Below are 18,628 nucleotides of genomic sequence, written 5' to 3'. Positions count from 1 at the left end.
AGTTGAAACGCCCAGTCTTTCATTTATATGGAAATCAAAACGGATAAGAGTAAATTATTGAAAAATAACTTTCAAAATTTTGTACCTCGATCGTTTGAAAGTTTGAATCGTTTATTGTTCATTCGTTATTTTAGAATTTTGAATCCTATATTCCTTATAATAAGAACGACAAATAGTAGTTAAATATAAGCAATGAGCAACGACATTAAAAATTACATCTGAGGTAGGTAAATATTATATTTTACCGTTACTTTGAAAATGTAACAAACTAAAAGCAATTTTCCGTAAACGAAAACAAAGTAAGTAACATTGAAAGCTGTAGAAAGGATCTCATAAAATGGAAATGATTTATTTATTCTTGAATTACTCCTTTAGCGTTTGTTTATGAAAGCACTCACTAACAGTGCATCTCAAAAGGAATACGTTACTTTTGCAGTTATTTTTATGTTCTAGCCCTTTGACATATACGTACGTGCACTAGCAAATAATTATTATGATATATATAGTTTTTATTATGTTACCTAATTAAATTTTTATCGCCAATCTTTATTATTGTTTAATATTTATGTTATACGTGATTTTATATAATTTACTTTATAAGTATTGCTGGTCTATGTACCTATGGTGTCTATGTTTTGAAGCTCTGAGAAGAGGTAACAATTTGTCAGTTCCGTATTGATTTCCATGTAGGTAAGCACAATTCCAGGTGTTTCAGACATCAAATAATAAATATATAATAAGTCTGAAAAACCAATTTATGTTAAATATACATATTTATATTTGAGCCGTTTGACCGACCACAAATAAAAGAATTAACTCCAATGTGTACGCTTGACAAATACCTAAGTGTAATAAACGTATCATTTGTAAAAAAAGTAAATCTTAAGTACTTAGGTATGTACGTACTTGTTGTTCGCAAATATTTATTTTGTTTTAAAGTATAACTACATCATTATGAGTTTACATGGACAGTGTTTATCGTGAAATATCGCTCAAAATTAAAGAGTTCGTATATTTTACGCTAAATTAACATATCAAAATAATATGTACCTACCTAAGTAGCTAAATATACATATGCTGTAAATATCCTATGTCCTGCCTGATTTTAAGTAAGTTACCGCCTTTTAATGGTTACTTAACCCAGTCCTTAGCAATTGTTTTCGGAACAAAATTGTTACTATTGATTGATTACTTAAAGTATTCAGTTTGCTTAAACAAATTATTTTTTTCAGTTTAAGTAATTCAGTTCAATAATAAATTATTAAATGACTCTGAGTACGGCAGTTGTAGTTATAGTTTTTGGGAGATATAAAGACGCTTGCATTTAAGGGGGTAATTAAAGTTGTACATATGTACCTATAACTTTGTTATAGACAAATAGGTACAAGCTATTTATTATAGAATATATAGTACACCATACTATATACATTAGTTGCATTAATTACTTGTGTCATAAAACATTCATAATCTGTTTTAATTGATTTATTGTGAAGCAGTTACTTCTGTTCTGATGTTTTGTTAGATTTTATCAAAATGGGTCAAACTTGCGCGTTCGTCATTACTAATGTCGATGATATCTTAATTTGTCTAAATTTCGCGACTTATTAAATCTAAATTGGTAAACCCTTCTGAGTTGTAGAAGAACAATTTTCTCATACTTATTCCTATATAGGTATATATATATGAATAGATGTAAATGTATATATTCATTATTGTATTATTTACTAGCGAACAGCGATGTCTTCGCACGAGTGCTATTCATTAACTTTTCCAGTAGTTTTTCTTAGAACTTTAACCATGTTTCACGAATGCAACAAAATCCAATTAATCCAATCGTCCGTCTTTTTACCAATACTATCTTTTACAATATTATTTTAAAAAAAATATTTTTTATACTATTTTCCCTTTCCAAATTCGTCATTCTTGTTATTATTATAGAACCGACACGTTAAATATCATGCAATCACGCTAACTTTCAGTTTAATTTCACATATCGAGTAGCGGCTAGTCGAAACCGCGGGCACAGTTTAGGTTAGTAGATATAAATGAATTATTATGTATTATTATCCTGATTAGTTACATTGTGAGTAACCGACTAATTTAGTTATGTAGTTATTTAGAGGTGCAAAATGATAATTATTAAGGCCCGATTTTCCGATTAACAGATAACTTTTAGTCATAGGTAGAATAAAATTGATGTCTGACAGAGTTACAAGGAAAACAAAAATTCTAAATGATTCCTCCGACAAAGTTATCTAGTGTTGGAAAAATCAGCCCTTAGTTGTTAATGTATGTGAAAACGAATTAAGTTTTATTTCTATTTAATTTTACTCTAAAGGTGCTGGAAAATAATTGAGGTATCGCGTCAAAGAAAATAATAACGTCTCTTTTATTGGCATGTGTAAAATTGTTTAGCCGACAGATATAAGAACGCGCTGAGTGCGGATATCGAAAGTAAACATTGAGTGCACTCCTCAAAACAAGTGAATTGTTGCGAGGAAAATATTAAGTAAAATATTTAAGTACCTATTAATATATTTAGAACAATATTTTTTTATGTTTTTAATATATTTCCAAGAACGGCAACAATAATACCTAAAACTGTTTCGTTTTTTGTAATCCACAAAGCAGCATTATGTCAAATTTTGCCCAAGCACTAAACTCGATTTATATAAACTGATAAATAATTTGTTTGCCACACAAAACAAAGAAAATATGAACACCAAGCTGCAGCATGAATGTTTATTTATTTTCTTTATAAATTATTCTAACAATCAGGATTTCATACTTACAAATTTTTATAAGTTTAAAAAAGTCTTGTATGCGTCTATACGTTCATTTTATTAAATAAGTATGCCACCTATGGGCTAGTGCACCTCTAGACCGCTCATTGTTTAAAAGTTTGACACTTAATGCAACACAGAACAATAAAACTTGATTACTTATTAATCATTACACTTTGTCATCGGCGCTTATCTAAATCGTTAATTTATTTTCTTTGACGTAATAGAACACGGTAAGAACAATGATTTATTAGCAGATTGCATCTCGTTAACTTTAACTGCATGTTGATAACTCAGCATTAAAAAATAATGAAAAAATTGCGGCTCTCTTTTAAACAGAAATAAAACCATGTCGCACATCGCAAAGCATTAAAAGAACAGGAAGTATATTAGATGTTAGTGTGAAACTTACCTCATTGAAACCGTGAGCGTTGTTTTATGTTAGCGAAAAACTTACGCGGGCTGCATGCGGCGGCTCGGCAGGAGCGTGTCGCGGGCGCGGGCGTCGCGGGCAACAGGCGAGCGAAGAGTCGCGGCGGCGGCGGTACTCTCCGTGTTGTGACTACGCGCCCCACAGGAACACTACCGCTAATTACGAAGGCGCGAAATGGTTTCTACTCGCAGGACTCGAGTGTTCGGCTTAACAAGTCGTGTGCGACGGCGGCTCACCTGAGTTGTCGACGGCGGTGTCCGGTCGGCCACTGCTTCGTTGTCGACCGCGGTGCGACTGAGTCGCGCGCCCACCCGCCACTCTCTTTTATACTTTTCCCCTTCTCGGAGGACCCCGCAACATTTTTCTTTTCTGTGAAAGACCTATAAGTCCTGGGTACCGTTGACCCGTGACGACAACGGCACCTACCGAGCCTATCCTTGTAAAAGCATTATTGTCAAAATTCATAGGTCAAGTGCGCTCGTCGTGCTACATCAGTTACGTAGATAGACTTAGCGTAAATATAATGATACTAAATAATTGTTTGGTAAACGCATGGCATAAACTCTCATATAGGAAAGCGTAATATTTTGCACAAAGAAATAAATAATTCCAATTTAAGAGTAAGTCAGCAGGCGTAAGGAACCTACATTGAAACATGGAAAACTACGAAAGGCATTGGTATTGAAGTATTATTGTTTTGTAAATGTTGTACTTATTTTACATATATTCAAATTTGAAACACTCACATAACTGCACGTTTCTTTCAAACGTATCCAAATATTGTAAGAATGTGACTGTCGCTTGTCGCTTAGGATACTTATTCATGGCGCCCGTCGTCCGAACTTAGATTCCTTAGTGATAACAATGTTGCAATTGTTATCGAAAATACTTGCAATATATGGAATAAGTAATACATGATTCACTGATATATTTGGCATTATGTCCTAATTGTGTACAGCTTTATGTAAATGTCTCACGGCTTCTCATTTTCTCAGCATCGGCTACTACTTGCACGTTCCGGAAAATCAGCATTTATTTAAGCGTTATTAATGTCTTCATTTCCATAGACAATTTTGCGAAACAAGGCCACTTTAGGGACCTTTACTGTTACTACCTTCGTTTCTTTCTTACCAATTTGAACATGACACAATTTTGCTCCGTATTAATTTGATAGATCATTTAAATAATGCTTGCTTTTATATAGCATTTTCTGTTAAATCGTTAGTATGAGCATATTTTAGGATGATCAAATGAACATTGAATATGGTAATGTGTACAGCTATAATATTAACTTACGCTAAAAGTAAGCTAAGTTCATGATTAGTTATCCATATATTAACAGTTTTAATATAGTTACAAAACGTGATACGTAATTTTACGTAAAGAATACATTTGTATTCTTTATTTTATTAATATAATATGTATACTGTTAATATATATTTTTTTAAATTAATCCTCATGTTTGTGCTGTGGCCTCCTTGATTATAGTACTCCTTCAAAGCACCAAGTATATAATTAAAATAACTTGAACATTTTTCGGTCAAAATATACATTTAATGGACGAAAGGGTAAAACTGAAGTGTAATCCTGTTGTTTTAGGGTTCATTAATTGTGAGGTTGAGAGCCAAGATGGAACCGTGGCCACGAACTACGGGTAGTCAGTGACCACGTATGGAGACGTGGTTACTGTTACACTGCGGCCTGGTGACGTCGCGGATGGCAATGTAAAGGCCCTGCCTCACACTCCTATACATTGGTACAAAAGTAAACAGGACCTTCAAGCACCAATTAGCCGATAATTTGGACTTTATTGCGTCTAATAGAGACCTCATGTTTGTTAGACCTGGCTTTGCCCAAATGCCAGATGTAGCCAGGCCTGAGTCGCTGGTGACGTCGCCATAGCGTTCTAATGAGGCAAAGCTAAAATACCAAAACATAGTCACGACAATTTTTTAGACCAATCACTTGACAATCGCGAGTGGACTTTATTCGACTGAGAATAAGGTACTATTAGGTATGGTAGCATGACATGGTCATGATTCAAAATGTCTTTGACTCACTGTCAAAAGCAACCGCACTGTTTTCGAACAATTGAATGAAGCAATCGGTAACCTACTAATAATAGTATCGAGGTAAAGTGTCCTAAAGTCACATTGCGTACTTCCTTGCCAAAAGTGTATACCTACTAAGTACGGGCCACAGACGAGCGTCGACTTTTCGCCGGAACTTCGGTACATTCCTTGACGAAATATGTATTTAAAAAACGTTTCCCATAATATTGTAAAGTACTTACTTCACATTAGTTCACTTTAAATTAAATTAGTTCACTTGAACTAATTTAAGTTATATTGAGAGATAAATTGAGGAGCTATCAACATATTAAACGTCACGGAGGGGCAAAAGTGATCGACGCTAGCGGAGGATTTGTCTTTCAACAGATTTTTGTTGGCAGTCAAAGTCTTAAGCCCTTAATGGACTTAAGACTTTAACTGCCTCTGACTGATTACTTTTTAGTTTGTACCAAGTAACAAATTCAGACCACCATGTTAATCGAGTGGTTGTAAGAGATCTTGGATTGGTTTCGTGAACCAAGCGAAGTATTATTGTGTTTTCTAATAAGTGGACCGAGGACATTGTCAGTCGCGGGGAGCCAGTGGATGCAAATGACGGGCGGAATTTCGACGTGGAGAATTAAGGTTTGTCCAGCAGTGGACGTCTTTTGGCTTTTGATGATGGTTATAGCTTCAAGACTCATCCTTCCAACAGGTACCTGTTATAGGTGTTATTGTAATAAGAAAGTAAGATATAAGTACGGACGGATGTTTTACAATTACACTATAATGTTTGCAACGGTTCTAGGTAGCTGGAGTAGCATATACGAAAGTACAAGGTAAGTACAAGGTACCCATGCTCATGAAGTACGGCACGGAAACGAAGTTGTAACTAATGTTTAATAAACAAATTAAGTATCAACATTATCGGCATGTCTCAAAACTTCATTATGATGTAGTAAAACAATCAAACCATGAACAGCCTCGTTGGTCAAGTGACCGCGTGTGCGACTGCCGTGTCCTCATGTTTGATTCTCAGATCGAGTGAAATGTTGTTGGGGTTTTTCAGGTTTCAGCTTTTAGAAAATTTCTTAATACCTAACATCATAGATTCTGGCACTGCACTCGGTAGGTATATGGTGATAGGTTTATCTCTATCACACGTAACACCGGAAAAGTAATTGCATTGCTGGTGTACTTATGTATGTAGGTAACTACGTGCACTTTTAACTGAAGTGGAACTGTGCTGGCATGTCGAAGCTTGACTTTTATTCAATATTCAATAAAACTTGTCAAAGATCTTGAGTGTAAAACAATTGCATCGCTCAAGCAAGAACTTTAGTAGATGTAGCAGTGTGCTTTCAAATTTTATTACGGAGCGGAGAACCAAACTCGTGACACACTGCAAGCGGCCATAATCAGGTTTCGAAGCACTCAAGCCATTTCAACGTGAACGAGAACTCTTCTTATTTTTCTTCTTCCATTTCGTAAACGCTATGTAAAATACATTTTACTATGAAAGTTTAGTACCTTTCCAACTGCAATTTATTGTGAAATTTTCAATAAATGTTCGAAAGAATTTTCTTCGTGACTTGTCACTTCATCAGGTGCAGTTCCTACTTATATTACGATTTAATGTTAAGTCTAACTTAGCTTCACTAGTCCACTAAAGGAATATTATTACGTGACTTCTCAAAATTAAATGGTATCTTTGAAATTACTTTGGCTTTGACTGTATAACGCGTATCGTGGTTCTGCCTACAGAACTACAGTCATACATTTACACTACAATGAGAAATAATGGTATTGTTGGTATTGAATATACTATGAAACGTATAGATCAATTTGAAAATATTTTACCATTTCGTATACTTTTTAGGACTACTATTAATTTCCTACTATTTGTTTCGATATTCTATATATTTTCTTTTTTTTTTCGTTTTTAAAAAACGTTGCCCCACATTAGGATTTTCTCCTGTGTCGTGGGTGCGTTTATATTCCAACTAAGATCGGGATTCACGGGACCAAAATCTAAATTCCACCCAAGCGAAACCGGAGGCGGAAAGCTAGTCGTCCATAAAACCAGATCTATCCTCCAAGAGAGGATTCCAAATAGCAATACCGTCAAAGCTGTCCTCGGGCAAGGTGGACCCTTCTAGATTACCAGGCCCTTCAAAGTATAACCATGTGGTGTTTGTTCTCTTTGATGGAGCTCCATAGAGATCAATCAGTTCGTTTATGGAAGCACTTCCCTCTACAACTCATGGCTGACGTTTATTACCCTCTACACACAACTGAGACGTAAACGGTTGTTACTCGTTGTGCTACATACGCACATACGTATAGCCTCGAATACGATTTGACTTTTATTACTGCCATTAGTACTTTAATTTAATGAATGGTCTAGGTTTTAATCAATGTTAGAAAATAGTTGAAAACATTCCATTATGGAGGAAGATTTTTGTAAATCAACTTTAGGTAACTTTGTCTTATATATTTCTTGAAAATGTATTGTTACTATTTACTTATTAAAGATTTTGTGTAATAATAATTATTTATATAACAAATGACGTTTGTAACTATGTTTTTAGGTTTCATAGGCTTATAGTTACATCAAAATCATCCATGATCATCTTTTGTTATCAAAAGATGATCTGGAGCTGCGGACTGTCTAGCGGGTTACCAGGAGCTCCGGCTCGAAAAACAGGTGTAGGAGTGGTTTTAGTCAGTAAGAGTCTGACACTCTCCTCGCCCAAGGTGAAAAAGTCATTGGTAGTTTAGTTGTATTGTATACGTCGGACTAAAGAAACACCACTCTTAGAATTGGTTGCCGGATCTGCTAAACTGTGACAGAGATTTTTAACTGAAAAATTCACGGTGTTGAAATATTAAGTAGGGAATTGTTCCTGATGTAGAGCAATGAGCTATTGCCTACATATAGGCAGGGGTATACCCCTGTCTGTATCACAAGACTTACAACTTAGCTAAAAATAAGGATTTAGTTCTTAGAAGGTATTATTTTTATTAGAAGGTATTTTTTTAAGGACTATTTAATTTGACGTTTCAAAAGTACCTGATTTATGATTAATTAAAATAAATGCTTTGACTTTGACATTGGATGTAAACATGAAATTAAACTTTCACCCGTCGGATAATAAATAAAAGGTGTTACCAATGTTATCGATGTTATGTTATTACATTTTCCTCTTTCCAAGAAAACACAATAGGTAGGTACTTAAATGCCTCTGAGATTTTTTTTTATTTATTCGGTCTCAAGGATGTTTCTTAACAAAGCTATTATTTGTGCTTCCTGGAACCCGGCTGACTTAGTTACGATGTTAAAAATAGAAAATTAAAGAAATGTGACTTGTACCGAAAAACATTAGAAAGCTAAATTGTCAAGGACAGTGGAATGAGTGGCTGCAAATACGACTGCATAACATAGTCCTAAGTAGAAGTCCTACTGTCCTATTCAAACAGGTATTTTGTGTTATGCTATATATAAAATCAATCTTATAAGTCTGTTTCGATAGAGTATAAGTATGTAGAATAACGACTAGTGGACTCTTAATAGCTCTATATATCTTTTCGGATGAACAAATGGTGAAAAACAGCCTGATGTTGTGAATCTTTAAAACCACTGAGACGGACTGAATGAAACATGCTCTGATAGATCATAATTCTGCGGTAAAGGAAATAAAATATTTTTAATTCCTTCAAGACTCGGATTGTCTATTTTTTAAACACAGAACTGAATTAGATAAAAATTGGTAAAACGAAAGGTTGATATCTAGAAAGAACGATAGTTTACCCTGGAAATCCCATGGGAACAGACCTATGCGGGTACAACCCTAGTACTGTGTAGGTATATTCTTCTAAAGAAGTAGTGATATGGTATTAGCTGCTCATTTACAGTAGTGAACGAAAAGAAGCTTATAGAAGTACCTACGTACATCTAGTATTGTATTTTACATTATCAGTATTTCGCTATTTCACAATAATGTAAGACTGATAATAATGATCGATTCAATACTTTATTGAATCGATTCTGATGATGTTTGACACAGCCGTCTGTATACTTCAGAAAAGGAATTAAGTCAACAAACGAAGTCGTAACCAGAAACTTTTTTTTTAAGGGAAAAATCACCCAATGACTTCTCTCGCCTTGGGCGAGACGAGAGGAAGTATCAGTCTTACAGACTAAAAACCCCGTTCCTACTCCTACTTTTCAAGTTGGAGCCCCGGTAAACCCGCTAGGCAGTCCTCAGCTCCGGAGGCGCGAGCAGAAACTAGTAACATAAATATTAAATAGGATAATATAATAATATCAAGAACAAAAACAATAAAAAATGTATAAATGATGCGGACATTAACGGTATACTCGTAACTTCAATGTGAATTCAATAAAATTCTGGTTTTTCAATTTACTTATATTGAAAAAGTATTTCCACCATTGTACAAGAAATATTGTTTTAAATAAAAGTCAATATTATGGATCGATGAGATCGATTTAAAAATACTATGTGACATTGAATATATTAAGGAAAGACGTCGATAAATTGCGGCTGTTAAAGGTTTCAGGATCCCTTCTGAAATCCTTCTATTAGGATTTCTTCCCGGGTCCGGTGTGCGTTTATAAATATATAATTTTACATGCACAACACACCCAGGACCCGAATAATTTATGAATCGGGCAAATAGTTGATTCGAGCGATAATCAGGACGCCATACGAAGCAACTGTTAACCCAACCGATGCACCAGCCATACAGGTATTTAGACTCACTACTACTAAGAAGTAAAGACCTCTAATTTTCCATAATGCTCACTCCTTGCTTGGAAGGCAAGGCAGCTTATACAACCAACAATTTAAAGAATTCAGTGCTCAGCTTTCAGCGTTTGGTCTTAAAGACAAAAGTAATTCGATTGTTTCTGTTACCTTTCATGAAGCTCACAAACGCGATCAAATAATCATATGATACAAGGTGACACGTTCTTATTTTGAGGGTGACATGCAACACTACGAAATTGTATTGTAGGTACTTCTCCATGATTGGCAAAATAATGTACCCAATTGTGTGGGTAGCATAAGACAGTTGTCCCGCGAAACATTGTGAAATGCATCACACCTTATTTGTTGCTTACGTAGGACACCCGTCAGAAAGTAAGGTGAAATTATCTTCTGTCGGGTAAGTGTGGTCTCCCACACTTCGGCATGAATGGGCCGACTCGACCGTAGTGATACCACGGCCTCACAGAAAACAGACGTGAAACAACTTGCGTAGTGTTTCGTTGTGGGACTGAGGTTACCGAATACCCAATTACCTTCCTTCCCAATCTTCTTAATCCCCTAAACGACCCTTAAATTCCTGAACCCCAAAAGGCCAGCAACGCACTTGTAACGCCTCTGGTGTTTCAAGAGTCCATGAGCGGCGGCGATTGCTTACCATCAGGTGATCCATCTGTTCGTTTACCGACTTATTCCATAAAAAAATATCTGAAAAATGTAAAGGACATAACTATCTATTGGATGACCCAGTTTGAATTAGAAATTAGAATCAGTCGAGTGCGTCTACACAATTTTACCCGGATCAACGTTATCTACCCTTTACGAGCCGAAGTGTTACAGTCACTCTAGATACTTGTTTCAACAGGTTATTAAACTTTCAGGTTTCTAATTACTAATTACTGTTGTCTGGTTTATATTCCAATCACAGGCGGGACCGGATTAACATGCTATGGAATGATATAATGGGACATATAAAAGGGATGACACTCTTCTCTTTAGAGATAGTCACTTAAGTGTAACATAACATCACGCCTTGTATTCTATTCATAGAATAGAATAAAAGGAATTGTGCTCACATGCATATGCGACATGTAATGCGGTCTACCTATAAGAATCTTCGAAACACCAAAAAGACCATAGTCCTATATCCGAGGCACGAATTGTCCCTTAAATATTTAGGCTGTCGCATTATATTCGTCTAATGCAGTCTCAATTTAAAATTTCTCTATTTCCCAACATGAACCAGACGATTCACTCTTTGCTGCGGAGGGCGTGACAGGTCCGATTCCGGAGTCTCGTTTAAATTTTTAAATACCCAGTAGCACGAAGTCTGAAATTCTGGCTGACGTGTTCCATTTTCTATTATATGTGATGCATAATAGAACTGGTCAAAAATGCATAATCCATGTAGGTACTCTGGCGGCAAAAGGCGTGATGTGAAGTTATTTTAGTAAAGTAGCTCTTTATGATTCCTTTCTACTTTCAATATGCGTATTTATATGTACATATATCTCTGTATGTATCAATACAAATGTAAATAACTAGACATCAAATTAAATCGATATTGACCTAAACTACACCATCTTTCCTTTCTTATATTTAGGTATATATGCTAAGAATGGAGATCAAGTTCAATGTATCTAAAACACTCGCCCGACCACTCAATAATAACGAATTAATTACCTACAGAAAATCTTCCAAATTCTTCTCAAATAAATAAACAATCCCACAAAATCACTTTCGCTATTTTAGAAAGATTACTTTCTTTTATATTAATTTGAAACGAAAATGTATCCAGGGAGTTGTGGAAGCTGAAATTGTATATATTTGATCGCTGTTTCGGAGAATTTGTAGATAAATCTTCGTTGGCTCGTTACCAGTGGTTACCGCTAAGTCACCTGGCGATTGCATCACGTTTTTTTCTCCTACATTAATTATGAATAAAAACAAATAACGAAATACAGGTTATTGAACGGTCTCTCGCTGTTGAAGATGTCGATAAACTGGTTACTTAACAACAAAGTCAGCTTTTCCGGTTTAGGGTATTTGTATTTTGTATGTAAACAAGCTTCTGATTGAATATAAATAGAACCGTTATATTCTACTTCTAAACACAAAGAAAAGAAAGGTTTGTTTGATCACCTACTGATAAGTACTGTTAAATTGTCCGCGCTAACTCCTTGCCCACTGGGAGGCAACGAGCTTAATACTAGGTACCGTTAAAATTTTAAATATATAATTCGTAAAGCAAACCACGATGTCCAAATATAAAATTATAAAATAATAAACTATAATTAAATAGTCAATCTATAGTTGATCAGGACGTGGAAGCTAGTCTACCCATAAACACAGTTCTTTCTGGTTTTAGAAAGTGTTTTATTTGTGTTTTTAATACCGACCTTGTTTTTGTTCGCGATTTCGTGTATTTTTATTTTAGTTACGATTATGTGTTTCCAATACTTTTTAAGTATCTAAGAATCGAAAGTGATATTGGCGACATGGTACAGACACACCTTATTTACAATGTTTTATTGTTTATTGTCAAGGTTTCATTAAGTGGTTCGCATAATCACAGTTATACCTATGGTTACGTAAAGTTTTATTTATTTTACACCGTAACTATTGTATTGCTTTGAATTAAATACAGGCAACATACATACTTATTCTACTTGATAAAAAACGAAGATGGAAACTTGAATCCAAGTATTAATCAAAGGTTGTCTGGATGGAATCACCGTGTGTGATAAGACCATCCAGTGTACTCTTTAATCTCCATAAAGTATAAAATAAATAAATAAATGAATATACTAACTCTCACGATGAGTCCAAAATTTATTCAATACTGATTTCACTCAGGCCGATTGAGTATACCACAGCCACGTTATTGACGATCGTTGACTACAAGGTAAATTACTATACTTCAAATTTCCTAGGTTTTGTCCATTCCTAGGTCTATAGGATACCGGTCATTTAGAAGACCTGAGAGAAGTCGGAGTCACAGGTGTTCATTAGACAACTGCAACTGTAAACTCATGCTTCTCTATTCGAAGACACAATTCGGAACAAGCACCTAGCTTCGCTGACAGACTAAACTAACATAAATAACAAATGTTTAAAATAATGTTATATTTTAAACCTGAGTTTTAATATTCTTAAAATTGCTGTGCTCAAACTGGGTCCACAATAATTGTTACCTGTAAGACTAAAACATCTATGTACAATTGTACAATGTACATACATTGTAGAAAGGTACAAACATAAATTAATATGACTATTTATTTGATGACGTTTCAAAAGTACCTGATACCGGTTTAGTTGAAATTCGTGCTTTTGACTTCGACTTTGGACTTTATCTTTCTCCTGATCTGTTATCATCTAAGTTATTATTATTGAGTCGATGTTGAGTCTTACCCAGATTTAGATAAGTATCAGTATTTTACAAGGAATTACTGCCATCTGCCCTTTATCCAACCACGAATGTGGGTTGAACCGTTAGGGCCGGCTTTTTTGCTTCCCACTTACTTAATATTACAATACTATGGTTTTAGCTTAAGATGTTCTTCCAAGAACGAGATTTAAACCCCACCGACTGTACACAAAGTGGGCTGACTAATAATAAATTGAATAAGAAAATCTTTTTATTGTTTTTAGCTGGCGCAGTGAGCACGCGACATGTTTCCTTATAGCTTGACACCAAGACATACCAGTAAATTATTATGACGAATTTTAGAAAAATATGGAATGATACTTGGGTATAACAATATGGTAAAGCACGTTAGTAGGTACGTCTTTATAATAACTATATAAGTATACGACATCGTTCAGATTTCTCATAAACCATTTGTATAGTAATTAATTTTACCAATAAAAGTCGAATCAACAAAGCATAAAAATATTATGTTCTGTTGTTGCGGATAAACTTAAACGATGTAGCAATTAAATTAATTAACTAATGAAGCTAGTCATAAAGTTGTGAATACTATAAATTCAACTTAACTAGTAATCCTAGTACCGATAGATATTATAACAAAATATGAGTTAAGGTTTGTTAAATTGTTTCTCAAATTGGTGCCCCGACGTGACTTAGATCCTCGGCCTTATCAGGGACCCTGAAACCTAGTTCTACCTTACCAGCGTCTAGGGGTCAAACGCAGACACCAGCCACTATTCCTCTGACCTCGAAACATCTATTTCTCGACTCATCGTTAATTCGCTACTCCGACTCCTTGTGATTGTGAATTGGAAGCAGCCAAGTCACTTCACGGAGGACCACCCAATCCCTAAGATCGAAACAGCAGGAGCCTCCGACCAGGTGAGGTGATAGTGTCTGGCGCGCTACTGCCAAAACGCTGTACGTTGGGATTTCCTATGATTTTCGCGAAATAATAAAGTTAAAGGTGAGGATTGATGTAAAAAAGGTCTTTAAAATATCCTCAAACAACACTATCGTGAATCTCCTCTGGTGTTGCGGTTCTGGTATTTTGCTTGCTTATCATCGGGTGAACCGTTAGCTCGTTTGTCCTCCATTCTCAAGAAAAATCTATCGAGTTTATCGATTCCCTCGTTAATTACTAATTAGCAAAACAAATTGTACATGCGTTTATAATCACATTTGCACGAGATTAGGAATGTTAAACAGACACTAGATAACGTTGTTCCTAGGTACTCCATATAGTAGAACTACCATATTTTAGTTACAACTAAAGGACGCTGTCCACATTGCATTTGACGAATGCAAGCATCCTTCACAAACAATAAGCGGCCTACAAATGACAAATGCATGTATCTTGCTTATAAACTACCACGACATTCGATGATGCTCAAACATGAATTCAGTCAACAAAAATCAAAAGTAACATTTGACTTTAAATAAAATGGTATAGACATGGTATTCTCTGAAGAACTACTTAACTACCGGATCAGCTTCATCTCGAAACGACATATATATTATAGGCGACACAATTATGTAAAACTTGAGTTTTTTTTTAAATACTCGAAAGGCTAGCACAGGAATCTCGTGTAACCTAAACGAACGCGTGTATTGAAGCCATACCAATCCTAACGCCATCTAGCGAGCAACGGGTCAGTAAATATAATAATACTATTTAGAAAAACGTAATTTATTGGAAAGGAGACAGATCTAGACACACGGCAGTGTGTCCGCCAAGTTCGAGCATAAGCTTTTATACATACTTAGAGCCAAATTGTAAAGAGATGAAACTATGGCTAATTGGGTAGTTTCCTAGGTCAAAAATAAATTATTTTGATATTTCAATATAATAAAATATCCCAAAATAATCGTATTTTCATTCATTCATTTGACGATATACTTATTTATTTAATTTTTCTTGCTATTTTTGCGTAATAAGTATGCTATTTGACGCAAAAAAATTATGACGTCATAATTTGCAGTGTCATACAAAATTCATAGAAAAGTAACGTTTTTGACATTTCGATAAAAGTATTGAATTTGACTAGTAAGATAATACCCTATTCTTAGTCAATAACTAACTACTCTAATAAACTATAATTTATAATATTTGTTGAGGTTTTCTTTCCAAGAACAAAACTTTAGCAACTTAAAGAAACGATGTTTTATATCTTAGCTTAGCGTTGGATCATAAATCTTATATTTAAAATAGAACAGATACCTACATACGTTAGGTATAACTTAATGACTTTTCTAGTTTTTGAAGCTTTTAGAACTAATTTGTGTGAGCTAAAATATTACCTATAGACCTGGAGATTGCGGTGCCGCTCTTCTACAAGGACAGGTAGTTTACCTACCGCAGAATGTGAGTTTATCAAGTTATGCGTATTTTCTAAGTATATTTAGACACCAATGGTGTCTAAATTTATTGTATGTGTTTTCGAATGGTGCGAAGGAAAACATCGAATCCTAAACTAATAATTGCTAATTACATTATTGAAGAAATAAGTACGGACGATGTTTATCGGTTGTGACAAATAACATGATGACCTCCAACAGAGACAAGTTCAGAGTTTTGAGCACAGTTTTCACCAACAAATCGAAATAAAACTGGAGAAATGCTCGCTTGTAATATGAGTAATTTTAAAGAAGAATTATTTTAATATAGTATGCCAGGACCCATAATATTTAATGTAACCTATCTGCTGTGCTCTGTATTTTCTCTGAAAACGGCGTAAGTTGAAGTAAGTGTAGGTGTAGAGCTACCTGTAAGTATCTTAAAGTATAGCAGTAAATAAATAAACTCTCTAGGACTTAAATACGTATCCGGAGCTGCGGACTACCTAGCGGGTTTACCGGAGCTCCGGCTCGAAAAGCAGGAGAAGGAACGGGGTGGTTTTTAGTCAGTAAGAGTCTGACACTCCCTCTCGCCTCGCCCAAGGCGGGAGAAGTCATTGGATGATTTTCCCCCCTCAAAAAAAAAGGACTTAAATACGTACCTACAATATACTAATAATCACTTATTGTTATAAGACGCTGCTCGGTATCCGCAAAGGATGTTTAAAGTAAACACTGAAACCGTCAAACGGAGGAAGTGAATATCATGAAATCGGCATATTTGACTTTATAATTACAATATCGCGATTTGGGTCAACATTTTGTACTACTTTGTAAAGCCAGGATGCTTAATTTGAGTTACGTCCGAATACTGAAATGCTACTTAATTTTAAGTTGTACTTAAATATTGTTTGCATTTATAAAGAACTTGTAAAGACAGAACTATTTTTGAGCGCATCTTAAAATTGAGTGACGTTTGAGTATTTGACCATTAGAGTCGTGTAGCCGCCTACTGATGACTACTGGATTTTGAAGATTTGATGTTAGAAAGAAAAGCCACACCGGGGAAGGGAGAGAACGCAGTTCTTCATAATTGTTTATCTTAAGATCTGCAAGGTATGAGTTTTCATTGTGCAAGCCTCTATATCATTCGAAGAACTGACAGCCGATGGTCCAAGTAAAATGCTGGAGTTAGCTGTACACCGTTCTGGGTTTTCATCAACAATTCCATGACAGATTCTAATAAGCAATTGCTAAGCAGTTATTTAAACTGTATAAGGTTAATTCTTCTCTACGATACAATCTTGTACTTAGATAAACATAGTAGATAGTTAAACGCTTTACATATAATCAGTACATATCATACAAAGAAGTGCACAATAATGATACATACATAATATGCATGTTCCACTAATCTTCTAATTGCCTCCGGTCAAGTCAGTACAAGTACACGTTTAGCGTAGTCAAGTACAAAGGACGGGCCTATAATAGCCTACAATGTATGCCATGTATATAGTCATTTGCAACAAACGTACAATTTGTCAGATGATGACATATATTTCCTATCAAGGTAAGTGCGGTAATGATACCTACCGCAGCACTAATCACATGAAAACGCTTCAGGCTTTAGGTATAGTATTTTTTATATCTGGTTGCAAAGAAAATAATATAATTATAGGTCAATCTTTTTTAATTTCTCATCCATTTGTTTGGTATTGTTTTTAATAAAAATATGTAAGTAGGTATGTTACAAATTCAGTCACACTATGGCGTCAAATTTTCAAAGGCGTCTTCCATGAAAAACTAGCCTGATAACACAAAAAAGTCAATTAACCAATTTTTCTTTTTAATTTTATGCATAGGTATATGAATTATGTATCAATCAAGTCATCAATCCTAAACGTTCCCAATGTCCTTCTCGCCATATGCTCATGATGAGCATATACTGTGTCAACTGAACTGACATTTAAAGGCCTTAATGAATAAATTTCGTTAATCGTTTAGTTAACGTTGTATATCAAAATACATATTATACCATTGACCAACTGTTTTTATAGTTAAACGATTATTATAGTTATTGTCTAATAAAAATATTACTGCCCTAGCATCATCACGTCAGCTTCAAGGTATCCGCTGCAGAACACAGACATAGTGAGCCACCACCAGCACGTGCGGCGAGCGGGCTGCGCGCGCCAGTCGCTAGGTTCCCCGCATTGCACCTGCGTTTTGTGCACTTGAAGGTCGTGTCATACATGTTTGATATCTCGCGAGCGCGCCCGTAGACAAGCACCAAGTGTCAAGCTACTACTCACGAAGTCGTAATTTTCACTATAAATATACCCCATTGGGAGTACCTGCCACGATGGTTAATATCAACCAAGTTTCCACTCCAATATCAAACTTGTTTAATGGTACTAGGAATACCTCTTAAAAGTGATCACAAAGTCTATCAGTCAGGCAGAAATTGAAGTGCATTATAATACAAGGCCACTTTTAGAAGCCATTAAAGTTCGCTACAGTTTCTGTTCAGAACTCATTTTATTTATCTCATATACATATATTTACTATCCAATGAGCAAAGTTTTTCTCGCCGTATACTATTATGTATAATGTAGGTATAGAACGGATATAACATTCAACTTTTATAACCAGAAATGTTAGCTATTAGGTATGTTACATGTACCTAAAGATGAGAAAATAAGAATATGAAATATTTTCGTGGATTTTCTAAGAAGTTTTGAAAATGTAAGCAAACAATATAAGGAACGAATCATATAACAAAAACTCACCTAAATTAGCAATTGACT

General features: G+C 35.0%; 1 protein-coding gene across 4 annotated transcripts in view; it reads right to left on the bottom strand.

The window, feature by feature from the left end:
• Positions 1-18,628, bottom strand: part of LOC118262896 (neprilysin-2) — a 56,823-nt gene extending 38,195 nt beyond the window's left edge. The window contains exon 1 of one of the 4 annotated variants that reach the window (XM_035574599.2): positions 18,611-18,628. Coding sequence is in view for 2 of the 4 variants with exons in the window: in XM_035574563.2 (XP_035430456.1) it covers positions 3,241-3,251 (11 nt within the window). In the remaining 2 variants the exon portion in view is untranslated. Of the gene's footprint in view, positions 1-3,195; positions 3,641-18,610 lie in introns of those variants that run through there. The other 3 variants (XM_035574581.2, XM_035574571.2, XM_035574563.2) reach the window with 3 other exon arrangements.

This window comes from Spodoptera frugiperda, chromosome 25 (genome assembly GCF_023101765.2).
Source record: "Spodoptera frugiperda isolate SF20-4 chromosome 25, AGI-APGP_CSIRO_Sfru_2.0, whole genome shotgun sequence".
NCBI classification, from domain to species: Eukaryota; Metazoa; Arthropoda; class Insecta; order Lepidoptera; family Noctuidae; genus Spodoptera; species Spodoptera frugiperda.
This window is presented reverse-complemented; position numbering and strand designations above follow the sequence as displayed.